The sequence below is a fragment of the Python bivittatus genome, unplaced genomic scaffold (genome assembly GCF_059951505.1).
Source record: "Python bivittatus isolate LINGU-HERP-01145 unplaced genomic scaffold, Pbiv_v1 ctg000480_np1212, whole genome shotgun sequence".
In the NCBI taxonomy this organism is placed as follows: domain Eukaryota; kingdom Metazoa; phylum Chordata; class Lepidosauria; order Squamata; family Pythonidae; genus Python; species Python bivittatus.
In genome coordinates, this window is record NW_028277075.1 from 58,164,424 (window position 1) to 58,188,235 (window position 23,812).

Sequence of the window (23,812 nt, forward strand, 5' to 3'; positions counted from 1 at the left end):
ATTACCAATTACGAATACCCTCTGAGTATTAAAAATACAGATAAGCAAACAGAAAAATATCAAAATCAACAAATGTGTAAGCTAGCTACATACATACCATCAGCAGCAAAAAAATATTACCACAGCAAAAAGCTGAAACACGGAGGAGCTTAAGACAAATTTTAAGTGCCGTAAAAAGTAGAATGGCTTCTAAAGGGCCTTGCTGGGAAGGCTACCCCAGGTAAGTCACAGCCCAATGCTCTCTCCAGCAGGTATCTGCAGCAACGGAACGCCCCTAAGAAGCAGTTAGCCATTTGGACTAGAGCCAGAAAAGGTTCCCTGGATGAAACATCCAGCTGCAAAATGTGGACAGGGACCCAGTATTTTACAGGTCTATGTTTAAAACATACATAAACAAGCAAGACTTACTGTTCTAGTAGCCTCTTCCTACAAGATGGCTTGAAGCATAGAGCTGTTTATATGCACATAATATGGCTTTTCATAATTCCTAATGTTACAAAGAGAATTATGCCCAGAGCCTTACCTTGATTTGGTAAGAATATGCCTTATTTTTTCTGCCTTACGGTGTCTTGCTGCTAATTCTTCAGGAGTGAGCGGGTCTTCAGGCTCCATCTCAACGTAACGTTCTGGAATTGCAACCTTTTCCGGTTTTGACAACTGGGCATGGGGGAGTTTAAATAATTATAGATATTTACTATACTGCATACAAAACATTACATTTGTACATTCAAATACACAAAAGGGAGAAAAAAGAAGGGCGAAACAAACATTTTAATATTTCCGTACATTCACTGCAAGGTTCCTATGAAACGTGTTATATAAGAGTGCCTGTCAACCAACAGGATGGTTCTTGAGAAACAGGTATTTCTTCTCTGCTCATACTTCATATCTGCTCTAGAAGAATGGAAAACTCTCTGAAGTAGATATAAGGCGTGTGTATGTGGAAATGCAGAAGTAGGTGTACCTGCGTAACGTCATTAGTATACCACATTGTTTGTTTGTTTCTTCAGAATAACATTTATCAAAAAGTGAAGTATTGGTACTAAATATAGGGTTCTAGCTAAAATCCACTAAAAGGAAAAATGTATATAATATCTAAATTCAGATTTCCCTTGTGCCTTCATGTTATCACAGATATGCATTTTTTTTAAGGAATGCAGAAACAATACTAGTGGGAAAAACCTGAGGGAAATGCTTAGGTGTAATTACTGTATAAGGAATAGACTTTGAGAATTCAATTTAAGAAACAATTTCCCATACTTCCTGTTATCAAGAGACCTTTTCAAGAAATCTTCAGAGATTAAACCTCAGATATAATGCAACCTTAATTTGGAGAACAAAACCCAAACCCAAACGAACATATCTAGAATTAATGAAGTCATTTTATTTTATTTGATTTTTTGTTAATTTGTCTTAATCTGGCCATTTATTCAGAAAGGTATTTTTTGTTCTTTTGCTATTCTTCGATCTTTCAGTGAAATAAAATATTCTTCTTTTAGGCCACAAGATGGCTCTGTAGGTTTCGAAATATATTGTTGGGGGAGGGGGAACCCTAAAAAATCTGATTATATTCTGCCTGTGATTTCCTTCCTTCCATTTCTAAGACTCTCAGCAGTATGCAAAAATGGAGCGTAAAACAATCATGGAACAAGAAACAAATAATAATCAAAACAATCAGGATTCGATCTTAAACCTGAGTGACTCAAAAAATTATATGATGGTATCATCTCATAATAAGATTTAAAAAGCCTCCAGAAAACTCCTTTCCAAAAGGTTGTTTGTGTTGAGGCAAGTCTAATGTCTGCAGTAAAGTTGTTCCACAATGGAGAAATGCTTCTTGACTTCAGCTCCCCTGACTTCATGAAAGTGGGGAATCACAAGCAACTTTTCCTGGGATTTTCAAATCGGACAGGCCGATTCTGGTTGGAGGGTGCAATCCTGAATGTACCATGATATGAAGTCATACACAGCTTTATAGTATTTTAAATTATACCCAGAAGCCTACTGGCAACCAGTGCAGGGTCTGAAGCACATGTAGAATGTGCTCTTAGCATTTAATCCCAGTTAGCAAGTGGGCCCTGCATTTTGTACCAGGTGGTCTTTAAAGATAGCCCCCTGAAGAGCACATTGCTGCTGTCCATCTGGGAAACAAAAAGAGCAAGTATTACCACTGAGAGATTCTCCTCCTCCAGGTAAAGCCGCAACTGGCACACCAGCCAGTTGGGCAAAGGAGTGTTGGCCACAGCCTCCAGCTACCCTTGCTGCAGTAGCCCTGAATCTAGGAAGATCTGCAAGTGGCAGACCTGCTTCCTCAGGAGCGGTGCTACCCCTTTGACAGACAACACTGGAGCCTGCAAAGAACCTTGATGAACAGAGAGCAACTTGCTTTTGGTTGAGTTCTACAGTACTTGGGCCTGTTTCTTCCCATTACTGGAGAAAACAGTGCAACCTTTTATACATCACCATTTGGTAAAAGCTGTGATTGATAGCCTTTTTGTGTTTACTTTTAATCTATTTGCTCTATTTTATCAGTGCTGTAATATTGTAATAAACAGTGGTGTCCACAGGGGAGGCAAGAAGGGTCAGAATGATGCAAGCAGTGTCATGGTGCCATGATATAATCCACATCCTTTTCTGCACAAGGGAATGACACCCAAAGGGCATGATGCTGTTTGTGTCCTGATGAAAGCTGTGAAATCCTATTAACTCTACAAGATGCATGGGCCAATTGTCTCTAAAACCATGCATTCCTCCTCTGTAGATTCAAACTTTTTAGTCACTTTCCTAACATAGCTTTTATGCCACTAGACACATACCAAACAGAAAAGGGCCCTATACATGCCTCAGGAAACTCTCCTACTTTGCTTAAAGTGTAACCTTGTTGAAAGGTGTTGATTAACATTAAAGAACACAAACGGAGAGAAAATTAGTATGTAAAGCTTGGAAAATAGTGAATATAAGACTTTATATAAAATACCAACAACTAGCCTTACCTCTTTGCTAATATCCAAGTTATAATCTTCAGGCTCTAGATCTGTCTCTGTTACTGCAACAGGCTCGATTTTTAACCAATTATTGCCCATTTTTTGTTCTGTACATACTGCTCTTTCCAATAACTGCAAGTCAAATTCTTGCTCCCGCTTCCACTAGTAACAGACAGGAAACAATGACATGTTTGAACATTATGAGTAATAAATTATCAGCAAGCGTTGCCTCTCATTACCTCAACCTCTGAGTAACTAGAATGGAAACCAAGGGCTAGTGTAATATTTCTTCCTGGATTCTCACTTGATGGCTGCCCTGATGAAGGCTGCAACCTTTCCAACCAGCAGGGATTAATCTAATGTCAGGTCAAAACTGATAGCAGATTGGAGTTAGAGTCTGACTTTACATGTTAGGAATCAGAAAGAACTAGATTTATCTATATTCCATTGGAGTATTCCTTGGGGAAAGCTCTTCCCAAATCTGATATCTGATAAGGGAAATAGGCATCTATTTTGCCTGTGAGAGGCACACAACCCACAGTTCTTGAAAACTTTGGGTTAGATGCAGCCCCAAGATCTCCAAAAGTTATTATCACATTGTAATTCTTTAAGTGAATGAAACAGGAAGTAACTACATTTAATTGCAGTTAAACATAAACAAAATGAAATCATTTTTTTGCTTTGAGACTTCCGGGTGGAGAAAATGACAAACACACACATTTCTGAACATCAGAGATGCTGCTGAGGTGGAGATTGGCGGCTGGGCAGTGAGCCCAGGCCAGCAGAGCTTTAAGGACACTGGATTTGCTCAAGACTCCACTTTCTACTGCACGTTAGGATTATAAAAATTTTAAAAGTTACAGAGATCTTTCAAGAAACAGAGTAACTAAACCACCTGGTAAGTGTTCCTTCGACCCAGGGCAAGATTAAAGTAAAAAGTGAAGAAACAATGATAAGGATTTAAAAACAACTGAAAGCAAAAAGCTTGCCAAGAGTTTGAACTATGAAAGTTTAAAACAGATTAAGGGGACAGCCAAATTTGGAATATTGTTTATTTTAAAGTACTTTTGAATTAATTAAATAAATAATACATACCTCCATGGGAATAAGGACTCTTTAAATTTCCTAAGAGGGTTGATTGGCTGGCTTTGTTAAACAAACAGATAAGGGAAAATTGTGAAAAATCATGTGACCATAGAACTACGGGGTGCTGAATGGGACTAAAGGGTTAAGGACACAGACAAGGGGGGGGAGCCTCTCTTTTACTTTTTACTTTTCCTTTCTGGATTATAAATTAAAAGAGAGAAATGGCTACTACCAAGAAAGCAGTGAAAATCACAGGTGGGAGGAGAGGATCATTAACAAAGCAAATAAGAGAACAGAGGATTATGCCAGAGATTTTACAAAGGATGTTTGAAGAAATGGGGAAGAATGTGACAGCATCAATGACTGAATCTGTTAAGAGAGGTTCGCAAATATGGAAGAAAAGATGAATAAAAAAATTGAAGAGTCTGTAATACAAATGAGTGGAGAGGTTAACAAATTAAGGAAAAAATAGCAATTTTAGAAAATAAGACATAAATAATAAACAGAGATGAAAAAAAATCTAGATAATGTGGCACTACTGGAATTCTGCTTGAGATTTGTGAAGATACTAGGGAGAGGGTCACTGAATCCATAACAAAAATTTTTGGAGTGGGATGAAGATATGGATGCAGAAGTAGGCAAGTTGTACAGAATTAATACAAGATATGCAAAGCTAAAAAATGTATCAAGAAATATACTTGTGCACTTTGTCAGGAAGAAGACAAGAGACCAAGTTCTATAACATTTTAATACCAAGCTAAAGATTAATAATTCAGATGTACTTCTGTCAAAGAAATACTTATCAGAATACTATGTGAGAGAAAAGAATATACCTTCCTGACTGACAAACTTAAACAGAAAAAGATACCATTCCATTGGGACAAATGGGAAGAAGTGATTTTAATTTTTAAGGAGCAGAGGTTTTGACTTAACTCAATCCAAAAGCCAAGAGATTTTCTTGAAAGGTTTAAAGAAGAATTGGAGAGACGCAAGTGGGTCAAAAGAAAGGAGCTATAGAGCAAATACAGCAAGAGACTGAGGAAGAGACTACTACATTGGGCGCTACACGTATAGACTTTTCTAAGATCACAACATAAATTTGGATTTTAAATGCCTAACATGGAATATAAATGGGGCAAATGCTCTACAAAAAAAAAAGTATTTCACTATTTGAAAAAGTTAAAACAAGATTGATTTGTTTATAGGAAGCACATATAAGAAAAAAGGATAAACATATTTGATTTATACAAATTTGGGACAAGAATTTATCTCAGCAGGGACAAGTTAGAAGAATGGAGTTGTTTTGTATATAAACCCAGAAGTATGACCAAAACTGATATTGATATTTATGATTACGGTAGATATGTGGGAGTTGAAATTAATTTGAATGATACCAAGATTATGATACCGGGAATATATGCCCCAAACGATAACAAAGTCACAACATTTAAAGGACTTATGGAAAAACTGATAGACTTGCCCTATGAAAATCGGTGTTTATTGAGAGATTGGAATGGAGTAGTTTGCCCACAAAAAGATAGAACCTCTGTGAAAGGAATTAAAACAATGCAAGGCAAATTACCAAAAATATTTTTCAGAATGGGTAAATTTGAACTTATAGGTACATGGAGACATAAAAATGGTGACTCTAAAGAATATACTTACCTCCCTGAAAGACACAGATCTTTCTCAAGAATAAATATGTTTTGTCTAAAAATCTTGTTACATGTGTTAACAAAGTGGAGATATTGCCAAAGACATTTTCAGACCATAACCCAGTGACTTTACCATATAAGAGGAGAGTTAGAACTTATAGATGGAGGCTAAATGAAACTTTGCTACAAAAGGAATAAATATTGGAGGACAGTAAAAGAAATTGAAAGAATTTTTTGAAAACAATAAAGGCACTGATATAAGGCCAGTATGGGATAGAAGAAGGGGTAGAAATGGAAGCAGTAACAGACTTCATTTATTTGGGCTCCAAGATCACCGCAGATGGAGACTGCAGCCATGAAATTAAAAGACGCTTGCTCCTTGGGAGGAAAGCTATGGCAAGCCTAGATAGCATATTAAAAAGCAGAGACGTCACCTTGCCGACAAAGATCCGCATAGTCAAAGCTATGGTTTTTCCAGTAGTAATGTATGGCTGTGAGAGCTGGACCATAAAAAAGGCCGAGCGCCAAAGAATGGATGCCTTTGAACTGTGGTGCTGGAGAAGACTCTTGAGAGTCCCCTGGACTGCTAGGAGGTCAAACCAGTCAATCTTAAAGGAAATCAACCCTGACTGCTCACTGGAAGGATCGATAATGAAGCTCAAGCTCAGATATTTTGGTCACCTAATGCGAAGAGAGATCTCTTTGGAGAAGACCCTGATGCTGGGAAAGATTGAAGGCAAAAGGAGAAGAGGACGGCAGAGGATGAGATGGTTAGATAGCATCACTGAAGCAATGAGCATGAAACTGAGCAAACTCAGGGAGGCAGTGAAGGACAGGAAGGCCTGGCGCAATATGGTTCATGGGGTCACGAAGAGTCGGACACGACTTAACGACTAAACAACAACAAATGGGATACCAGTACAGCCTTTATGAGAGTGCAATTTATACAGCAAAACACCAAATTGAAAAGACAAAGACAAGAGAAGAAGTGAAAGATTTTAATGGAGATAAAGATGAAAGAGGAGGAAGTAAGGAGATCTCCAGGAAGGAAAAATGTCTCACAGCAAATTAAACTTTTACAACACCAGCTTTCTGTGTTAATGATAAGAGAAGTGGAAATAAAAATGAATTTTGCAAAACAAAAGAATTTTGAGACAGCAAATAAGCCAGGGAAGTGGTTGGCATATAAAATGAGAAAGGAAAGTGAGAAGAAAATGATTAAAATTCAAAATGGGAAAACTACAGTAACAGACAATGCAAGTATGCAAAGACCGTTCCATCAGTACTATACAAAATTACATAAAGGAAAAGAAATCTCTCCAGCAAAAGTGGATGAATACTTAAAGATTTTTTTTTTAACCAAAGATAAGGTGTGAACAAAAACAGATGGTGAATGGACCTGTAATAATAAGTGAAATCTGTGAGGCTATAAAAAAGATGAAAATAGGGAAAGCTCCTGGCCCAGGTGGACTGCCAGCCTCCTACTATAAACATTTGGAAGATGAACTTTTAGAACCCCTTCAGAAAATTATGAATTCTATTACCCACAATGGAGGAATGGTTGGTGAAGATGATAGAACTTGCAGAGATGGCAAAATTGACTTGCTTTATTAGGGGGAAAAAAGTAACTACATTTGTCAGTAGAACAAATGGAAACCCTTTATGGGATTTTTGCTGAAAACAGAAAAGAAATGAACTTGCAGTGTATGGGTTTGATGATTAGAAACTGTAGAATATAGAAAGAAGGGAGCCATGATGTAACTATATATAGAGAGGATAAAATATAAACGCATCTATAACTGCTGTAAAGAAGATTGGAAGCCACTTCTTTATCTCTCTCTTTTTTCTTTTTCTTCCTTTTCCCATCTTTTTCTTACTTATTTACTTATCACTTTTCTTTTTCTTTAAATTTGTATTGTTTTTACTCTGTAAAAAATCTCGATGAAAATTAATTGAAAAAAAAAAGATAAATTCTATTCTAGATAATGGAAGGATACCAGACAGTTGGACATGTGCAAACACAGCACTAATTCCTAAAGAAGGGCAAGACCCGACCTTACCAAAAAATTACCAACCAATATCTTTACTGAATATTGATGATAAAATATTTACAATTATTTTAGCTGAAAGGATGAAAAATGCCTTGCAAGGCGTTATCCATGAAGGTGAATGTGGCTTTTTGCCTAAAAGGCAACTAAAAGATAACATTACAGATATTATTAATATATTAGAATATCTGGAGCAGCATGATGAAAAATAAGCTGCACTGATGTTCCTGGATGTGGAGAAAGCATTTGATAATTTGAACTGGACTTTTCTGTTCAAAATTCTGGAAGATATGGACTGGGGAAAATTTTATCACTGGGTGAAATTGTTATATAGTTCACAAATGGCACAAATTATAGTTAATGGGGGATTGATCAAACCTTGTGGAATACAGAAAGGAACATGGCAAGGATGCCCACTTTCACTGTTGTTATTCATTCTGGCCCTCAAAGTTTTGAAGAGAGACATAAAACATGATGGGAGAATAACTGGGGTAAATTTTAAAAAGGAAGCATACAAACTAAGGGCATTTGCTGACAACTTGGTTTTAATTCTGGAAAATCTCATGGAACGAATAGAAATATTAATGGAAAAATTAAAGGAATTTGGTATATTAGCTGGAGTTAAATTAACAATGAGAAAACAAAGATGTTAAAAAAAAATATGAGGGTGGAAGATCAAAAAGAATTGATTGCAGAATCTGGTTTTCAGATTGAGAAAAAAGTAAAATACCTGGGTATTACTATGACTAATATGAATTGTATGTTATTTCAAAATAATTATGTTAAGGCATGGAATGAAATTAAGAAAGATATGTTAAGATGGGAAAAGGTATGGTTATCACTGGGAAGAATTCTATGGTAAAAATGAATGCATTACCTAGAATGATGTTTTTATTTCAAACAGTACCTGTTTTGACAACTGATGCACCTTTCAAGCAACGGTGAAAAGATATATTTAGGTTCATATGGCAAGGGAAGAAACCAAGGGTTAAATATAAAATGCTTCAAGCTGCAAAGGAAAGAGAATGACTATGACTGCCTGATTGTATTTTGCAGCCTGCTGTTTGGATTGGATGAAAGAGTCAGTGCTGTTGAGAAATAAGAGAATGATACAACCTGAGGTTTGGATGGCATGGCTTTTTATGGTACAATACAGTTAATGCAGATTTTAAAAACCAATATGTTAGAAGTGTCATATTAAGAATATGGAATAGATATAAACCCAGGCTGCGCCTGAAAATGCCTTTAATGGTTTCAGCACAAGAAGCATTTTCAAAAAAGAAATAGCAGGCAAAGAGAATGCTTAACATATCAAGATTTGTTAGCACACAAACATGGAAAACTTAAGATGAAGTCAAGAGAACAATTGACTGCAGAGGGATATTGTTTTCAATAGTTTTCATATGCACAATTAAGATAGAGATTTAATATAGATAAAAAAGTAACTGGAACTGAACATAAGATGAAATTTGATTTTTAGATTATATACAAATGATGAGCATGTGATTGCTAAAATGTATAAACTTCTGTTGAGATTTGAAACAGAAGAAGAAGTTAAAGAATGCATTAAAAAACGGTCTAAGAATTTTGGTTATGATATACACATGGACCAATGGGAGAGAATGTGGCTAAAAGGACTGAAATTCACATTGTGTTATAATTTAAGAGAGAACTTTAAAAAAATGATGTACTGTTGGTATATGACAGCAGAGAAATTATCTAATATGTATGAGGGTACTTCTAATCAATGTTGGAAATGTGAAAAACATGAAGGGGCATTTTACCATGCATGGTGGACTTAGTGGTTAAGGCACCAAGCTAGAAACCAGGAGACTAAGTTCTTAGGCATGAAAGCTGGCTGGGTAACTTTGGGCCAGTCACTCTCTCTCAGCCCAACTCACCTCACAGGGTTGTTGTTGTGGGGAAAATAGGAGGAGGAAGGAGTATTAGGTATATTCACCATCTTGTTATTTATAAAAATAGTAAATACAGGTTAAATAATTGATAAAAAAGCGAAATTACTATATGCACAGAGATGGAAAAACACCAAAACATTGACAATGGGGGAGTGGATTGTGAAGATGATGGAACTTGCAGAAATGGCAAAATTGACCTGTTTGATCAGGGATAGAACAATAAGTACTTTTATAAAAGACTGCAAATCTCTTATGGACTTCTTGCTGAAAATGGAAAAAAATGAATTGGTGATTTATGGATTTGCTGATTAAAAAGGGTTGAATATGGGAAGAAGGGAAGCATGTAATGTAATTGTAAAGAGAGAGGAGGGATCATAAATTTGTAACTGCTGTAAAGAAGATCGGAAGTCACTACTTCATACATCTTTTTTTTCTATCTGTACTGTTTCCTGCACTTTTTTTTAAATCTTTTTTCTATTTCTTAATTTTTCTTTATATATTTTCATGTTTATCTTTTACCTATCTTAAAATATCTCTCAATAAATAAATAAATAAATACATAAATAAATACATAAATAAATAAATAAATATTATGTTTCCTTTTTGTCCTGGACCTGCTCACAATTTTTTGGAGGGAACCTGAAGAATTGGGAGAAGAAACTTGAAGCTTTGTATACTTACTCTAAGAACAAGCTAGCTTACCTAAATGGCTGAGAATCGTGGAACAAGTAAAAAAATGGTAAAGAAATGCTGTGGAATATCCTTTTAAGATTTTGTTTTGTTTAGGTTTGCATATGTGTTTATTAGACCACATATGAGTTCACAGAAAGCACTGAAACACTTCGTCCCTACACCTCCTTTTAAGGATGGATTGGCCTGTTCACATAACATACTTCTGGGATGACATCTTACCAATCACTGTAAAAGCAAACTGTACCCCTTTGTCAGTCATGGCTAGATGTCATTTTTAAGTGCTGCAACAAAAGATGATAGCAGACACGCAAAATCACATCATTAAAAAGAAACATTTGAAAGAAAAGTCTTAAATCACTAAACACATTAAATAATAAAAAGGGAGTATGTCATCCTGAGGATTAATAAGGTGTGATCAGAAGGGAAAAAAGGAGCCAGTTTCCTATGACTGAAGGGAATGAATCAAGAGGCTCCAAACAACAAAACTCCTAGACTTAGCTTCCTCCATGCAACAAAACAAACTTAGCTGAAACTAAGTCCTAATGAAGCTGAAAGGGCAAATTTTCCAGTTAGAACTGGGAAGTAAGAGCTTTCTTGCAAGGACTCATTTAAAAAGGACTAATTAAATAACTGCTGGTTGTAGAAAGTGTTTAACTCCTGCAAGCCAACCATCTAGGGAAAAGATTCTGCTGTTATTCTATTAAACTTCTTATAAAAATTATGAAGCACATCAACATTTCAAACTGGCATTTTGGATTGTAGTTTTGCTTCATATATTATGTAGTTTAGAAAACTATCTGCTAAAATTAAATAATATATGTCTGTCACTATGTTTTACATTTCTTACTATTTACAAGCACTCCATGCTAGAAATACATTTTAGCTTTTTCAAGAAGGGTAGAACTTTAGCACAATGTAAACTGACAAATTTACAATTGTTTACAGAACCACTGAATAGCTTCAAAATATGACAGAAAGGAATTAATTTCAGAATTACCATAAATAACAAATATACATGAAATGTGTTGATTACTTCCAATTTTATATTACTGTACATTTTTTTATTAGAATAATCTAAGTTTCAGGTGTCCTATAAAGCCATTCTCCAACTAAGATATGCTAACTATACAACATTCATACAGAAATAAAGTATTTCATTTATTTACAAGTATTTCAAAGGTATCTTTTACTATAAAATAAAGGACAGCCTGAATGAAATATGAGGGATTTTTGACATATAAATTTGCAAATGTGTTAAATGTATTTTCCTCCTCAGCTGCATTATTTCAATCCAAAGGCTACAGAAAACATCCCCTATGGAGCTGGACCTCCGGGCATTGGGTTGTTCAAACAAATCTTCTATCATGATAACTTCTGAAATAGGTAAGTTTCAGAATATGTTTGTGATACAACAAATAGGCCTTTGTTCCAAAGCAAAAGAAAGCGTAGTCTCATGTCTGCATGGGTTAGAAAACGCATAATAGCTCTTGGGATCACAGTCTGTTACAACTGGATCATTTACACTCTCATTCAATAACATATATCTTGTAAAGCCAGACAACAATATCCTATCTACTTGGACATCCTGCCCCACTTGTCATGAAGGCATAGCACTCGAATGGCATTAATATTATTGTTTCACTGATCACATAAAAATGTGTTACTGCATAAGCTTTCATTTGCACAGTAGAAGACCTTTCCCCCCCAACTTTTTGATTCAACACACTCTGTATCATGAATATCCAAGAACAGAATTCCACTCAGGATTTTCCCACTGGATGAAAAAGGGGGAATTGATTTTGACTGTTTCCTCCTTTCTCATGTAGCCCACATTTACAGTACTGAGATTCCTTCTAGAACAATGCAGGAGACCCAGTGGAGCTTACCTTCTCCCACTTACTCCAGCCACAACCTCCCTTAAGTATCAGTCAAGGAACCCTTCTGTTTGCACAAAAGCTACCTTGTGGATCCAGTCTAAATTGTTTTGGAGAAAAATATATTATTCATGCACAAGCTCTTGGTTTTTCACTCAAAACATACCTATATTTGTATTTGTTAGGAATAGAAGCATTTGCTTAATTCGAAGGCAACTGGACAAATAAAAATTGCAGACTTTAAAAAGGAAGAGTTTCTGGGGAAAAGTTCAATCATCTTCACAGTTAAAGCACACTGTAACCAGATGTCTACTCAATATTCAAGCCAGGCCTGATTGCATCCATAAACATAATATAAAGCAATATTAATTCTACATGTTATATTAGAAGAAATACATGAATTCAGTATTGGGAAGCAATTTTATTGGTGTTGATACGGAGTCCTTTACATCAAAATTAAATGACAATCCAAATATTCTGCTCAATATTTTAATGTCATACTACATTTAAAAATTGATCTTTTAAAAAAATATCAGTGCACTGTATTAAAAGTAGATTTACACATACAATTTATGTAATGTTACAAATTGTGCAATCTAATTACATATTTCATTTTTACCATTTTGGCTGTTAAGTTATTGTCATGCTGTAAATTGTGCTTTCAAACATTACTTTTTGTGCACTGGAGCCCTTTGGATAAATGAGGATTTGTTTTTTTTCCTGGGCTGTGCTATTTTTATTTTTACAGCAAGAATGAAGACCAATATGGTATGAAAATGTTACATTGTTTCAACTGTTAAAATGTTATGAAATGTTTGCATTAGAAATAATTATAAGTTTAAGAGCCATATGGTTTTTTAAAAATCAGGTTCAAATTCTGCTACTTAAGTGATATAGCGGGGCTTTATTTTTCCTCATGTTTTAATACTATTTCTTAAAAAAAATAACTGCAAAGGTAAATATCTGAATGCACCAGTTTCCTTTAAGTGTTTACATGTATATTTATTAAGTTAATGGCTCATGAGTGCCTTGTAAATTAGTGCAACCAAACAACTATTTAAAATGGGAACACAAAGGTGAAAAGTCAATAACCGCCAACAAAAACAGAAATTTAACAAAAAGGATACTAAAATGCAATTAAGCCTGGCAGAAACTGAGTTTAGTTAGAAATAGTTTAAATAATTAGAAGCTAAAAAAAGCCATTATGTATGATGAGTGACTTTAAAAGCAAGAGATCTTGTGCAATGAATTAGGCAGGTGATGAGCATAATTCTAGTATGCCAAAAAGAGAAGACAAAACAGTGATTGTGTAAACTCTCAGTTTTAAAAACCCTAAATACGAAAAAGTCTTATTTAGACTGTGGCACTTTAAAGACTAACTTTCACAGATCATAGCCTATCTTACAAACAATGAGGGAAAAGAGTAACATTATTTGCTTATTTTTTTTTAAAAAAAGATGAGACCAGTAAGTTTCTTCCCTGTTCAAAGTGTTAGGCCTTTAAAGAATAGACTATGAATGAATGGGAGCCACATGGTGTTGTGGTGAAGGGGCTAGACTAGGAGTGACTCAGCTTGTAGTCCTTCCTTATAGGCATGGAAGCTGTCAGAGCGACGATGAGACAGACCCTTTCTCTCAGCCCTAGCCTGGGAAGTTGAAAAACATCTATCTCTTGTACATCCCACAGTGGACCAGCAGGTCAGACTATGCCCACAACCTTTAATGAAAAGGCCTTCATCCTCCAATGGATTGATTCAGGCTGATTATGTATCAATAAAAAGAGGGAGACAATCAAATCAATGTGAAACACTGTTGTTTATGACACAGTGTTCCGAGTTGGTTCTTACTTAAAACTGGGAATGGGGCTATCTTACAAGAAAACGAAGAAGCTTCCCACTAATGACTACCAAAAGGAAAGATCTTCTTTGAGGATGGTACATAAGAGAGATTCTATCTGAGAGCAATATTATCATGGAAACTAACAATATCAGCCATTATTTATCCATATAACTGTATCAAAAGGGCAGATAAGCCATTTGCACTTCCACAGACTCATTCTATTTTTTAAAAAATATTTACATTCAGAATAGTCATTTCTGAGGGCCAAACTAGCCTCAGTTTTGTACATGTGTGTGAGCACATAGAATTAGATGTCTTCTGATAGGGCATTATTAGAATGGTCAGATCCTGATTTCTCTCTGTCATGCATTTCTTATGTAAATAATCAAAACCTGATATACTGAATACATTCTCATATTTAATGTATTATTTAGCTTGATTCTTAGATAATTATGTATTTAATGAACTGGCCTCTAGCCCCCAAAAGCTTATCATAATAACTTTGTTGTTTTTGCGGTAACAGACTAATATAGCTACAGTACTTCCAATTTTTCACAATCCAAAAACATGGCCTACTACCTTTTAAACTCCTAGGGCTATTTTAAAAAGTAAAACTTATACTGATGTTTTTGTAGTAAAATTTTTCATGGTTATAACTGGATAGTATGTTATTTCAATTTTAAATTGACTTTTTTATTTTTTGTAACTCCAAATTATAAAAGATGGAAGCATGCTGTGGTTTGAGGACAGAACAGGAAATCAATCCCACTGAATTTATCTGAGATCATTCCCTTATTTAGGAAAACATCTTGGTAACCTAATCCTAAATTTTACTATCCAAAAAAAGGCTTGACAGCTAAGTGAAAATGGCACCTGCAGTAAGAGCTTCATTCACTGCATCCATCACAGACAGTGGCTGTTTCTACAACCAACAACACCGCCTCTTTTTGGCAATTAAAAATGCAGCCCTAGTAATTTTCCATGGAATTGTCTCTCCTGCATAAACAGGTAACTTCTATGGATTATGGCTATTTCTTGTAAATGAATTATGTTACCGTTGATGGAATATTCTTTTATATAAATATATTTATTGTATATGTAAAACAGCAATGATTGCAGTGGTAATGACTATTTGCTTAGTTGCCAAAAATGAATAATTGTCAGTTTATACTTAATTTGAAATTATTTTTCTCTAATTGAATGGAGAGCTTTGCTAGAATATTGTTCACACCTTAAACATAAATGATCAAGGGGCATTAGCAACTATATGACTCCATTAGATATGTTCCTATGTTTAATAGTTAATATATAAAATTTCTGAAAACCTAAAATGAGAAACCTATGAAGTCTTTATTTAACATAACCATAGGTACTATGATATATGAAATGGGAATTTTTTTTTAAACTCTGCTAATATTGTCTATTGGGCTCTTTCTTTTATGGTGCAATCAGAAAAAAAATCTACTTTCATAACCTAGCAAGAAAAAAATGCTAAGACCAACTCATTATCTACATTGAAAAATATTTTTTCCTTCTCACTATACTTTTCTTATGCCAATTTATTTCCGACTTCCTATGTTAAACTATCAGTATATATAGTTAAAAACCATTTTCTGTTATGCACACCCTAGTTACTGAAATAACACCATAATATAATTAAATAAGACAAGGTGACATGCACTCTCAAATAAAAGTGCTTACTAGAGAAGCTACAAATCGTTTTATCTAGTCCTGTTAAGGCATGTCTAACATACTGAGCCTATGTCTGCAGAACCAGGTTGGACGAATGATCGTGATGAGACAGAGTGTCTTTCTCCTTGACCAAGAGTTCTTTTGCGTTCACGAACTATTGCCTTTTGATGTCGCTTCATTCTTTCTAGTTGTTCCTCAGCACTCATTTTTCCTCTTTGGTGATCTCCAGAGTATAAACGTTCCAAGGCACTCTTTGGTCTCTCCTTGAAAATGACACAGAACATGTTCTTAATGAAAACTTTTAAAGAAGTTACTATAACTCCAAACTACTTTTACTAATTTACTATGAACAATATTGACACAGAACTAGGTTAGTGTAAGAAGCTGAAGATGACAGAACTATCCTTTCACTTTTTTCTTTCAATGCACACTGCCCACGAAAAACTGTCAGCTTTGTTTGTAAAGTGTATAGTTTGGAAAAATATCTGATCAAATTTCTAGGATGAAGGATATCAAATAGAAAAATTGGCTCTAATTTTCCTCTGGACAATGGACGCGCTTTGGATGATTTACAGGTACCTAATTTTTCAGAAGAATATACAATTAACAATTACATAACAGAAGCTGTAACCTAACCTAAAATGGGGTCTATATCCACAAACTTATCTTGAGCTGTGAATAAACCAAGATTTAAGGTGCTTCCAGACAGGTGGCTATTAGGGCTACTATTCAAATGGTATTATGCAGCGATTCTATCTTTCCCTCCTTAAGAAACTTATTTTTCTAACAAGAAGGAAGAGGGAAGTAGCAGTGGGAAAATATGGAAGAATGACAAATGGGAAGGAACAGTATCTGGATCCCCAAGCCCCATAAAAAGCTGTGAATGCGGCAGGGCAACTCTTAAAGCAAACATCATCTGAATGATCCATCTAGGTGAATAATTTTAAACTCCAATGGATTATCAAATACTAAACCAAAATGACATCTACTAAGTGTTGTTCAAAACAAGGGGCATCCTTAATTAAACATATGTTACCTTGGAAGCATCTCTACGAAGTGTTGAGTATGATGAAACTGTTGATGATGACTGATGGAGTCTGGAAGTTGAACCAGATAATCCTTTAAAAAAAGAAAAAGAAAACCCTACTTAGAAAAAAAGTGCAGTTGGTGTTTTTTAAAGCTAGGTTTTGTGATCAATTCAATTCAAGTAGCAAGATTAGAGGATTACAGAACTTTTTATTGTAAGAATATTAGTTTTGTGTTCCACTGATTAAACTTTAAATTAAGTCAAACAATGTGTCCAAAGAAGTTTGGAGGACAATGCTTGTCTTCTTAGTGCTTATCCACGTACTCTTTTTGGCTCAGCTCTGAGATGGGTTGTTTGTGGAGAACATGTGCTCACAATTAAGCCTCTACCTCAAGGCCAGCCTGCTACTGAGGCAGGCTAAGGCCAGATCAGCAAAATCCAGCAGGAAACTGGTGTTTTCCAGCAGAAAAGTAACCAGTCCTTCTCTATGCAAACTTTCTACGTTGCAGGGAAGAGAGTGCTTGGTGACCTACAGGATTTCAATTGGCCTGCTGCAGGACTGCTCTTCCCAACTGTGCTTCCTTGGCCATTTCTGCTTTGATGTTGGAAGACATTTGAGAGTCTTGCTGACACCTAATTATTTTGGGGGACTCTGGTAGGAACAGTGAGCTTGTGGAATATACAACATGCAATCACTATTGCTACCAGACATCTCTGCCACCTCCTGCTACAGTGATTCCTGCCTGCACCCTCCAGCGTTCCACTCCTGACCTCTGTGCTCCACAGCAGCAATAGCCAGAGAAGATATCTCCATTTCTGAGGTTCAGCAAGAGAAATGCTGTGGGAGAGTCATTTCCCAAGTAGTATATTTTCCTCCTGTCTCAAGGATGGGTGGGAAGCACATTGCAAGGGGCAGGGGAGACAGCCTTTACTCATTGCTACAATCATATTCTTCTTTCCTGAATTTTTTTATTAGGTTGGAATATGCCCTATTCCCACAGAAATATATTTGGCCCAATTGTAATATATGAATATGGCATATCCAAAGCAGAGAGGAATCTAAAATGATACAGGAATAAAGATCAAGTAGAGTGAACACAGGAATCAAAATATATATTATGAAAAGTTATGAAAATAAAATCTAATTGGAGCAAGGAAAAATTCCATCATGCAAGAGGATGTCACTGTATCTAATCCATTATTTTTCATTTTTCCTATTATTATTATTATTATTATTATTATTATTATTATTACAGGTAGTCCTTGCTTGGTGACCACAATTGGGATCAACAACTCTGTTGTTAACCGCTGTGGTCACTAAGCGAAAAAACACATGACTGTGACAGGCTTATGATGTCACTTCCCATTTTGTTGTTAAGTGAGTCACTGTCATTAAGTGAAACATCACATGACTGTGACTTGTGATTTTACTTCTGTATTTTCCATTAACTCTGCTTGAGCAAGCTGATTGGGAAGCACACAAATGGCAATCACATGACCACAGGATGCTGCAACAATTGTAAATGCAAGGATTGGTCACAAAGCTGTTTTCTTTTAGATCACTGTAACTTTGAATGGTTACTAAACAAGGCAGTCGGTAAGTGAGGACTGCATGTATTTAGATTTATTGCCCATGTTTCCTCCAGGAGCTCAAGGCAGCATATGTGGCACTCCAATTTCCCCCCACAATTACAAATAAAAGCAAGAAGTGTAGCATATACTAAATGTTGGACAGAGCATTATGAAAACTTTGTTTTGGGTAAACTTAGTGTAATGTAATTGATCATGCCAACTCAGTCTCAGAATGAGAACAAGCAGCTGAGAGCTTGAGACCCTGGTGAGTGAACAGGACAGCAAACAAGAATAAAGGAGCTTTGTGTGAGGTCCTGTGAGGGAGAGGAGCAGGAGGAGAAACAAGCTGATCTCCCACCTCTAGAGATTAAGCATCAAGGTGAATTTAATAACTGAGGGGGAAGGCTATGATTTCAAAGTCTGTAAAAATATAACATAGAGGCTAGTTTTTAGGTCAAACAGTTCCTAAAGACACCGATAATCAAATTTACTAACAACAAATAGTCTTAAGGTAGAAGGCCAGCTGGAGAGAGGATGTTTTCCAGCTTATTGCACAGTGTCAAATGTATAACTGTCTGCATGTGGGGCATAAATTGTGGGTATGTCCTCATTGCAACAAGTTCCTGGCTGTCAGGAAACAGGTTTGTTCCCTTGAAACCAAGGTGGCTGAGCTAGAGATGCTTAGAGAAGCAGAGAGGTTCACAGATAAGGCCTTTGAGGATGTGAGAATTTCATCCTACACCCAGGATGGTAGCTTCCTTCCTGTAAGGGAGAATGAGAATCTTGGGGAAGGTGGACATAATATTGAAGATGAAGCAAATACTGTATCTGTATCTGTAAGAGGGACCCAACTTTTGGATGATGAATCCACATACTCTTATACCATGAATACTTTTTTGGAAGTCAGAGTACTTTTAACTATGAGCAATTTGACTGATAGAAATGCAGAGATGGGCTTGTAATGATGTGTAGATTGCACAGTGTGAAGGTTGCACATGTCATGTTCCATTTAGATAAGTTACTACATAGTGCTAGGAAGGAGGCCACAGTCACAGCCCACACTACCACTAAAAACATTGTGAAATGTAGTTGGGCAATCTGAGAAGCCAAATTGAAGCTGTTGAGATTAAGATCCAGGACTGTCACTGTAGCAATTTTATGGCCAGATATTACTCAGGGTTCTCAGTGTGGATGAAACAATGGAGTTAGAGTACTTGACTGTGGATGAGAACATAGATTTAGTGGGTATAACAGAAACCTGGTGGAATGGAGAGAATCTGTTGTATATAGTAATTCTTGGATATATATACTCAACAAAAAGGACAAGAAAGGGTACAATGAGGAAGACATTGTTCTGCATACTAAAGAAGTATAAGGTGAGAAAACATTGGAAGACTGGACTCTTCCTCAGAATTACTCTGGGTGGTAATATTTGGCAATAAAAGTAAATTAAACCTAGGGAAATGTTATTGCCCATCTGACCAAAGTGCTAAAGATGATGTTAAGAAAGTCAAATCAGGGAGGCTTGTGAATCAGAAATTATTGTAATGGGGAACTTCAATTACCCTCACATGGACTTGGGACATTCAAGCTCAAGCAATTACAAAGAAACCAAATGTCTAGGTACCCTAAATGACTATCACTTAGAATAGGTAACCTTAAAACTGACCAGAGATGAGGAAACTCTAGAATTAATCCTAAATAGCGACTATGATCCAGTCACTAGATCTGATCAGTTGTTGTGAAAGTAGGTCTGATCAGTTGTTGTAAGACTATGTCTTAGAATGGGTAACCCTAAAACTGACCAGAGATGAGGAAACTCTAGAATTAAACCTCTAGTGACCATGATCTGGTCACTAGATCTAATCAGTTGTTGTGGAACCAACTGGAAGCAATAATTTTAATGCTATTACTTTAGCATGCACACAATTTGGAAACTGCCAGCAGGGTTCAACACAGTCTCAAATATGAGGGAGCTGATGAAAATGAGACTAAAAGAGAAGTCATGAGGACCAAATCTATCCCTAATGCCTGAAGGCTATTTAAGAACATAATAATCTATGGTCAACTAAAATGTATTCCACACTGTAAGAAATGATTAACCAAGCTACATGGATGGAAGTGGCATTGTTGACACTGCATATGTGGATTTTCCAAAACCTTTTGACAAATCCCTCACCAAGATTCCTGAATAAACCTAGTGTTCATGGGATTGCTAACTGGTTAAAAAACATAAAGCAAAGAATAGGAATAAATGGATGATTTGCACAATGAAGATAAAAAGCAGAGTTCCTCAATAGTTTTTATGTTGTTCATTAACAATCCTGGCTTAAGCAGTGTGCTAGGCAAATTGGCAGACAATACCAAATGATTCAGGGTGTTGAAAACTAAAAGCAAGTGTACTCTAGAAGGATTTGGTAGATGAATGATCTACCAAATGGCAGATATAGTTCAATTTAAGTAAACTTAAATGATGTATATGAAGGACAAAAAACCCTAACTACATGTATACAGAAAGAGGGTCTGAACATTGGTGCCTGTTATAGCATCATGGCGCAAGCCCTTTGTGCATGTGTAAAGTGTCAAACTGCCCTTTTTGTAAATGTGGACAAAAGGTGTGTGGCTTGCTTTGCAGTGCCATGATGCTGTTTCAGTCACCCACCCCCACCTGGCCTCCCAATGGTCACTGCTGGGTCTGAGCTGCCTCAGGAAAACCAGAAAAAAAAACCTTGGGGTCATAATGATAGCAAAATGAAGCAGTTGATTCAGCATGCAGCAGTTGCAAAAAAAGCAATTCCACGCTACGGATTATTAATAAAGTGGTTGAAAATAAAACTGCCAACACTGAAATGCCTTTATATAGTCTATGGTATGTGTACATATGGAGTACTGCGTCCATCATTTGTATGGTAGAACATGGAGCCTAGAGCTTGGGCCAGCTGTAAGCTTATACACTGGGAATGTGGCAGTCTCCTTTCTTATGTAGGTGCCATTCTAGTCCTGGTACAGTGTCCTTAGGCCTGCTTCCTGAAGCTCTTGGTGCTCTGGACCTTTAAAGGGTGTGGGTTGGGGGTGGCTAGCATCCTGGGGCACCTCTCTGGATGCCAGGACTGTTGAATTTCTACAAGTCTGGGCCACCTTTCCAGCGCTAGTAGTCTGGACCACTTAGTCCAGTGCCTGGGCTACTTGGAGGAATCTGTCAAAGTCTTCAGAGATACTGTATGGATGTCACCGCTCTCCACTGCTGACACTGCCCTACTTGCACAGCCACCACTCTGCCATCACATCTTCTCAGCCATTGCAGCCTTTTCTCTTCACAATGCTATGAATCCCTACCATTTGGACACCTTTTTAAAGAGCCAATCCAACAGATCAGCAAGGGCGGAGCCTTTAAAGGCAGAAGTTGGAGAATGGATGTGGGCATTTCTATCGCTGCATTTCCTTCCTTCCATACTACAGTATGTCATGTATCTGAGAGATCTAAATGTTTTATTCAATTCTTCATTGAACTGTATTCATTAAGGCTTTAATAGGAATCACTATACTTATGATAGCTCTCTGCTTCCTGGATGCTGTAATCTGAATTATAGGTAGTCCTCACTTAACAACCATTCATTCAGTGACTGTTCAAAATTATGACAGCACTAAAAAAATGGACTTACGATCCATGCCTGAAGATATGGCCGTTGTGGGGCCCCCACAGTCATGTGATCAAAATTCAGGTGCTTGGCAGCCCGCCCGCATGTATAACCACAGGGGCGCTGCAACTCCCCCCACCCACCTAACTCTCCCCCAACTATGCCCTTTCAGCTGCATTGCACAGTGGCACTCGGCGGTGGCAGCACCAGGACTGGGGCTGAAGTAGAGGCCTGAGGCTTCAGCAGTCTCAGCCAGCTGCCACCACCCCTAGGCCATCGTCCCATTCCTTCCCAAAGCCAGTGTGCCATTGCCCATTCCTTCCCAAAGACACATGTCCCATACCTTCTGCAAGCTGTGCCTCTCGTTCCTTCCCTAAGAGCCAGCATCCCGTTGTCCTGTTCCTTCCCAAGCTGTGCATCTCATACCTTCTGCAAGCCAGTGTCCCATTCTCACGATCCTTTGGAAACCTTCTGGCCTTCCCTAGGTCTTGCAAGAATGGGATGCTGGCTTTAAGGAAGGAACAAGAGGCGCCGCTTGCAGAAGGAATGGGACGCATGGCTTTGGGAAAGAACAGGATGACAGCTTTAGGAAAGGAACAAGAGGTGTGGCTTAGGGAACGGCGCGAAGCAGTGAAGGCCAGTGGTATTGGGTTTGAGGCGACATTGGGGCTGAAGTTGAGCCTGGGGGCAATGGCAGCTGGCTGAGAAGGCCTCGGGCCTCTATTCCAGCCTCAGCCCCGGTGCTGCCGCCAAGTACCGCTGAGCAGGGTGGCCAAAAGGGCATAGATGGGGAGGGAGATAGGTGGGGGGGGGCAGTTGCAGCACCCTTGCAGTCGTAAGCACTACTGGGCCAGGCTGGGGCGACTGAGGCTTCCAGGGACAGCTGTGACTTTGCGCCGTGCTGCAGCACCCCCCCCCCCAACTTGCATGTGGCCCACACTCCTTACCTGGGACTCTGTCCACTTAACGACCCATGATTCTTGATAAACCACGGCAGCTGAGAGTGCCAGGATTGTGATTGCTAAGTAAAGCGGTCACGTGATAATCTGCTTAATGTCCACATTACTCAGTGACCTAAATTCTGGTCCGAACTGTGGTCGTTAAGCGAGGACTACCTATACATGGCTTAGTGTTTCAGGAGTAGGATTTATGCATATGTGAATATATACACATACATATAATCGATTCTTCAAACCTTGCCCTTTTAAGATATATCTGGAGTTTCAACACAGCTATGTGTCAAATGATATTATCATTTGGAAATGCAAAACCATAATAGGTATACTCTTATAAAATACAGAAACATCAGTCTCTTCACTCACCTCTGCTAGGTAATGTTTGGTATCTACTGTCAGTACCAAGAAAACCAATGGAAGGTTGGCTCAGATCACCGCCTATTGTTACCAATTCAGGTTCACTCACATATGAGCGGAGTTCTACCTACATGGATAAATATACAATTAAACTAGATTGCAACATTTTTCATATACTGCCTCCCTGCAATCACAGCATATTGGATGGTTGTACTAGAACTACAGTAATGTTTGAACTATATAAATACAGTATAAAACCTGGGATTGAATGCTTACCCTGTAATCTCCATTTATATACTGTCCAAGTTCACGGTCTCGTTTTCTTTCATCAGATTGACGTTTGAGACCACGCACTGACGTGTGCCTTATTACAGTAGCTTCTTTAGGAAGAGGTGGAACAGCTGGTGGGTTATCATCAGGGCTATACAACTGTGGAAGAGGAGGTCTTGGTGGTGCTTCATCTTCCTGATATAGCA

At 37.3% G+C, this 23,812-nt stretch overlaps 1 protein-coding gene across 9 annotated transcripts in view; it reads right to left on the reverse strand.

The window, feature by feature from the left end:
- Nucleotides 1–23,812, reverse strand: part of PLEKHA7 (pleckstrin homology domain containing A7) — a 157,313-nt gene that overhangs the window by 6,576 nt on the left and 126,925 nt on the right. For 7 of the 9 annotated variants that reach the window (XM_088146002.1, XM_088146010.1, XM_088146009.1 and 4 more), the window contains 6 exons: nt 23,613–23,801; nt 23,346–23,463; nt 16,823–16,905; nt 15,849–16,049; nt 2,994–3,146; nt 524–657 (listed from right to left, as the gene is read on the reverse strand). In XM_088146002.1, coding sequence (XP_088002128.1) covers nt 524–657; nt 2,994–3,146; nt 15,849–16,049; nt 16,823–16,905; nt 23,346–23,463; nt 23,613–23,801 — 878 coding nt within the window. Of the gene's footprint in view, nt 1–523; nt 658–2,993; nt 3,147–12,268; nt 12,357–15,795; nt 16,050–16,822; nt 16,906–23,345; nt 23,464–23,612; nt 23,802–23,812 lie in introns of those variants that run through there. The other 2 variants (XR_015797091.1, XM_088146008.1) reach the window with 2 other exon arrangements.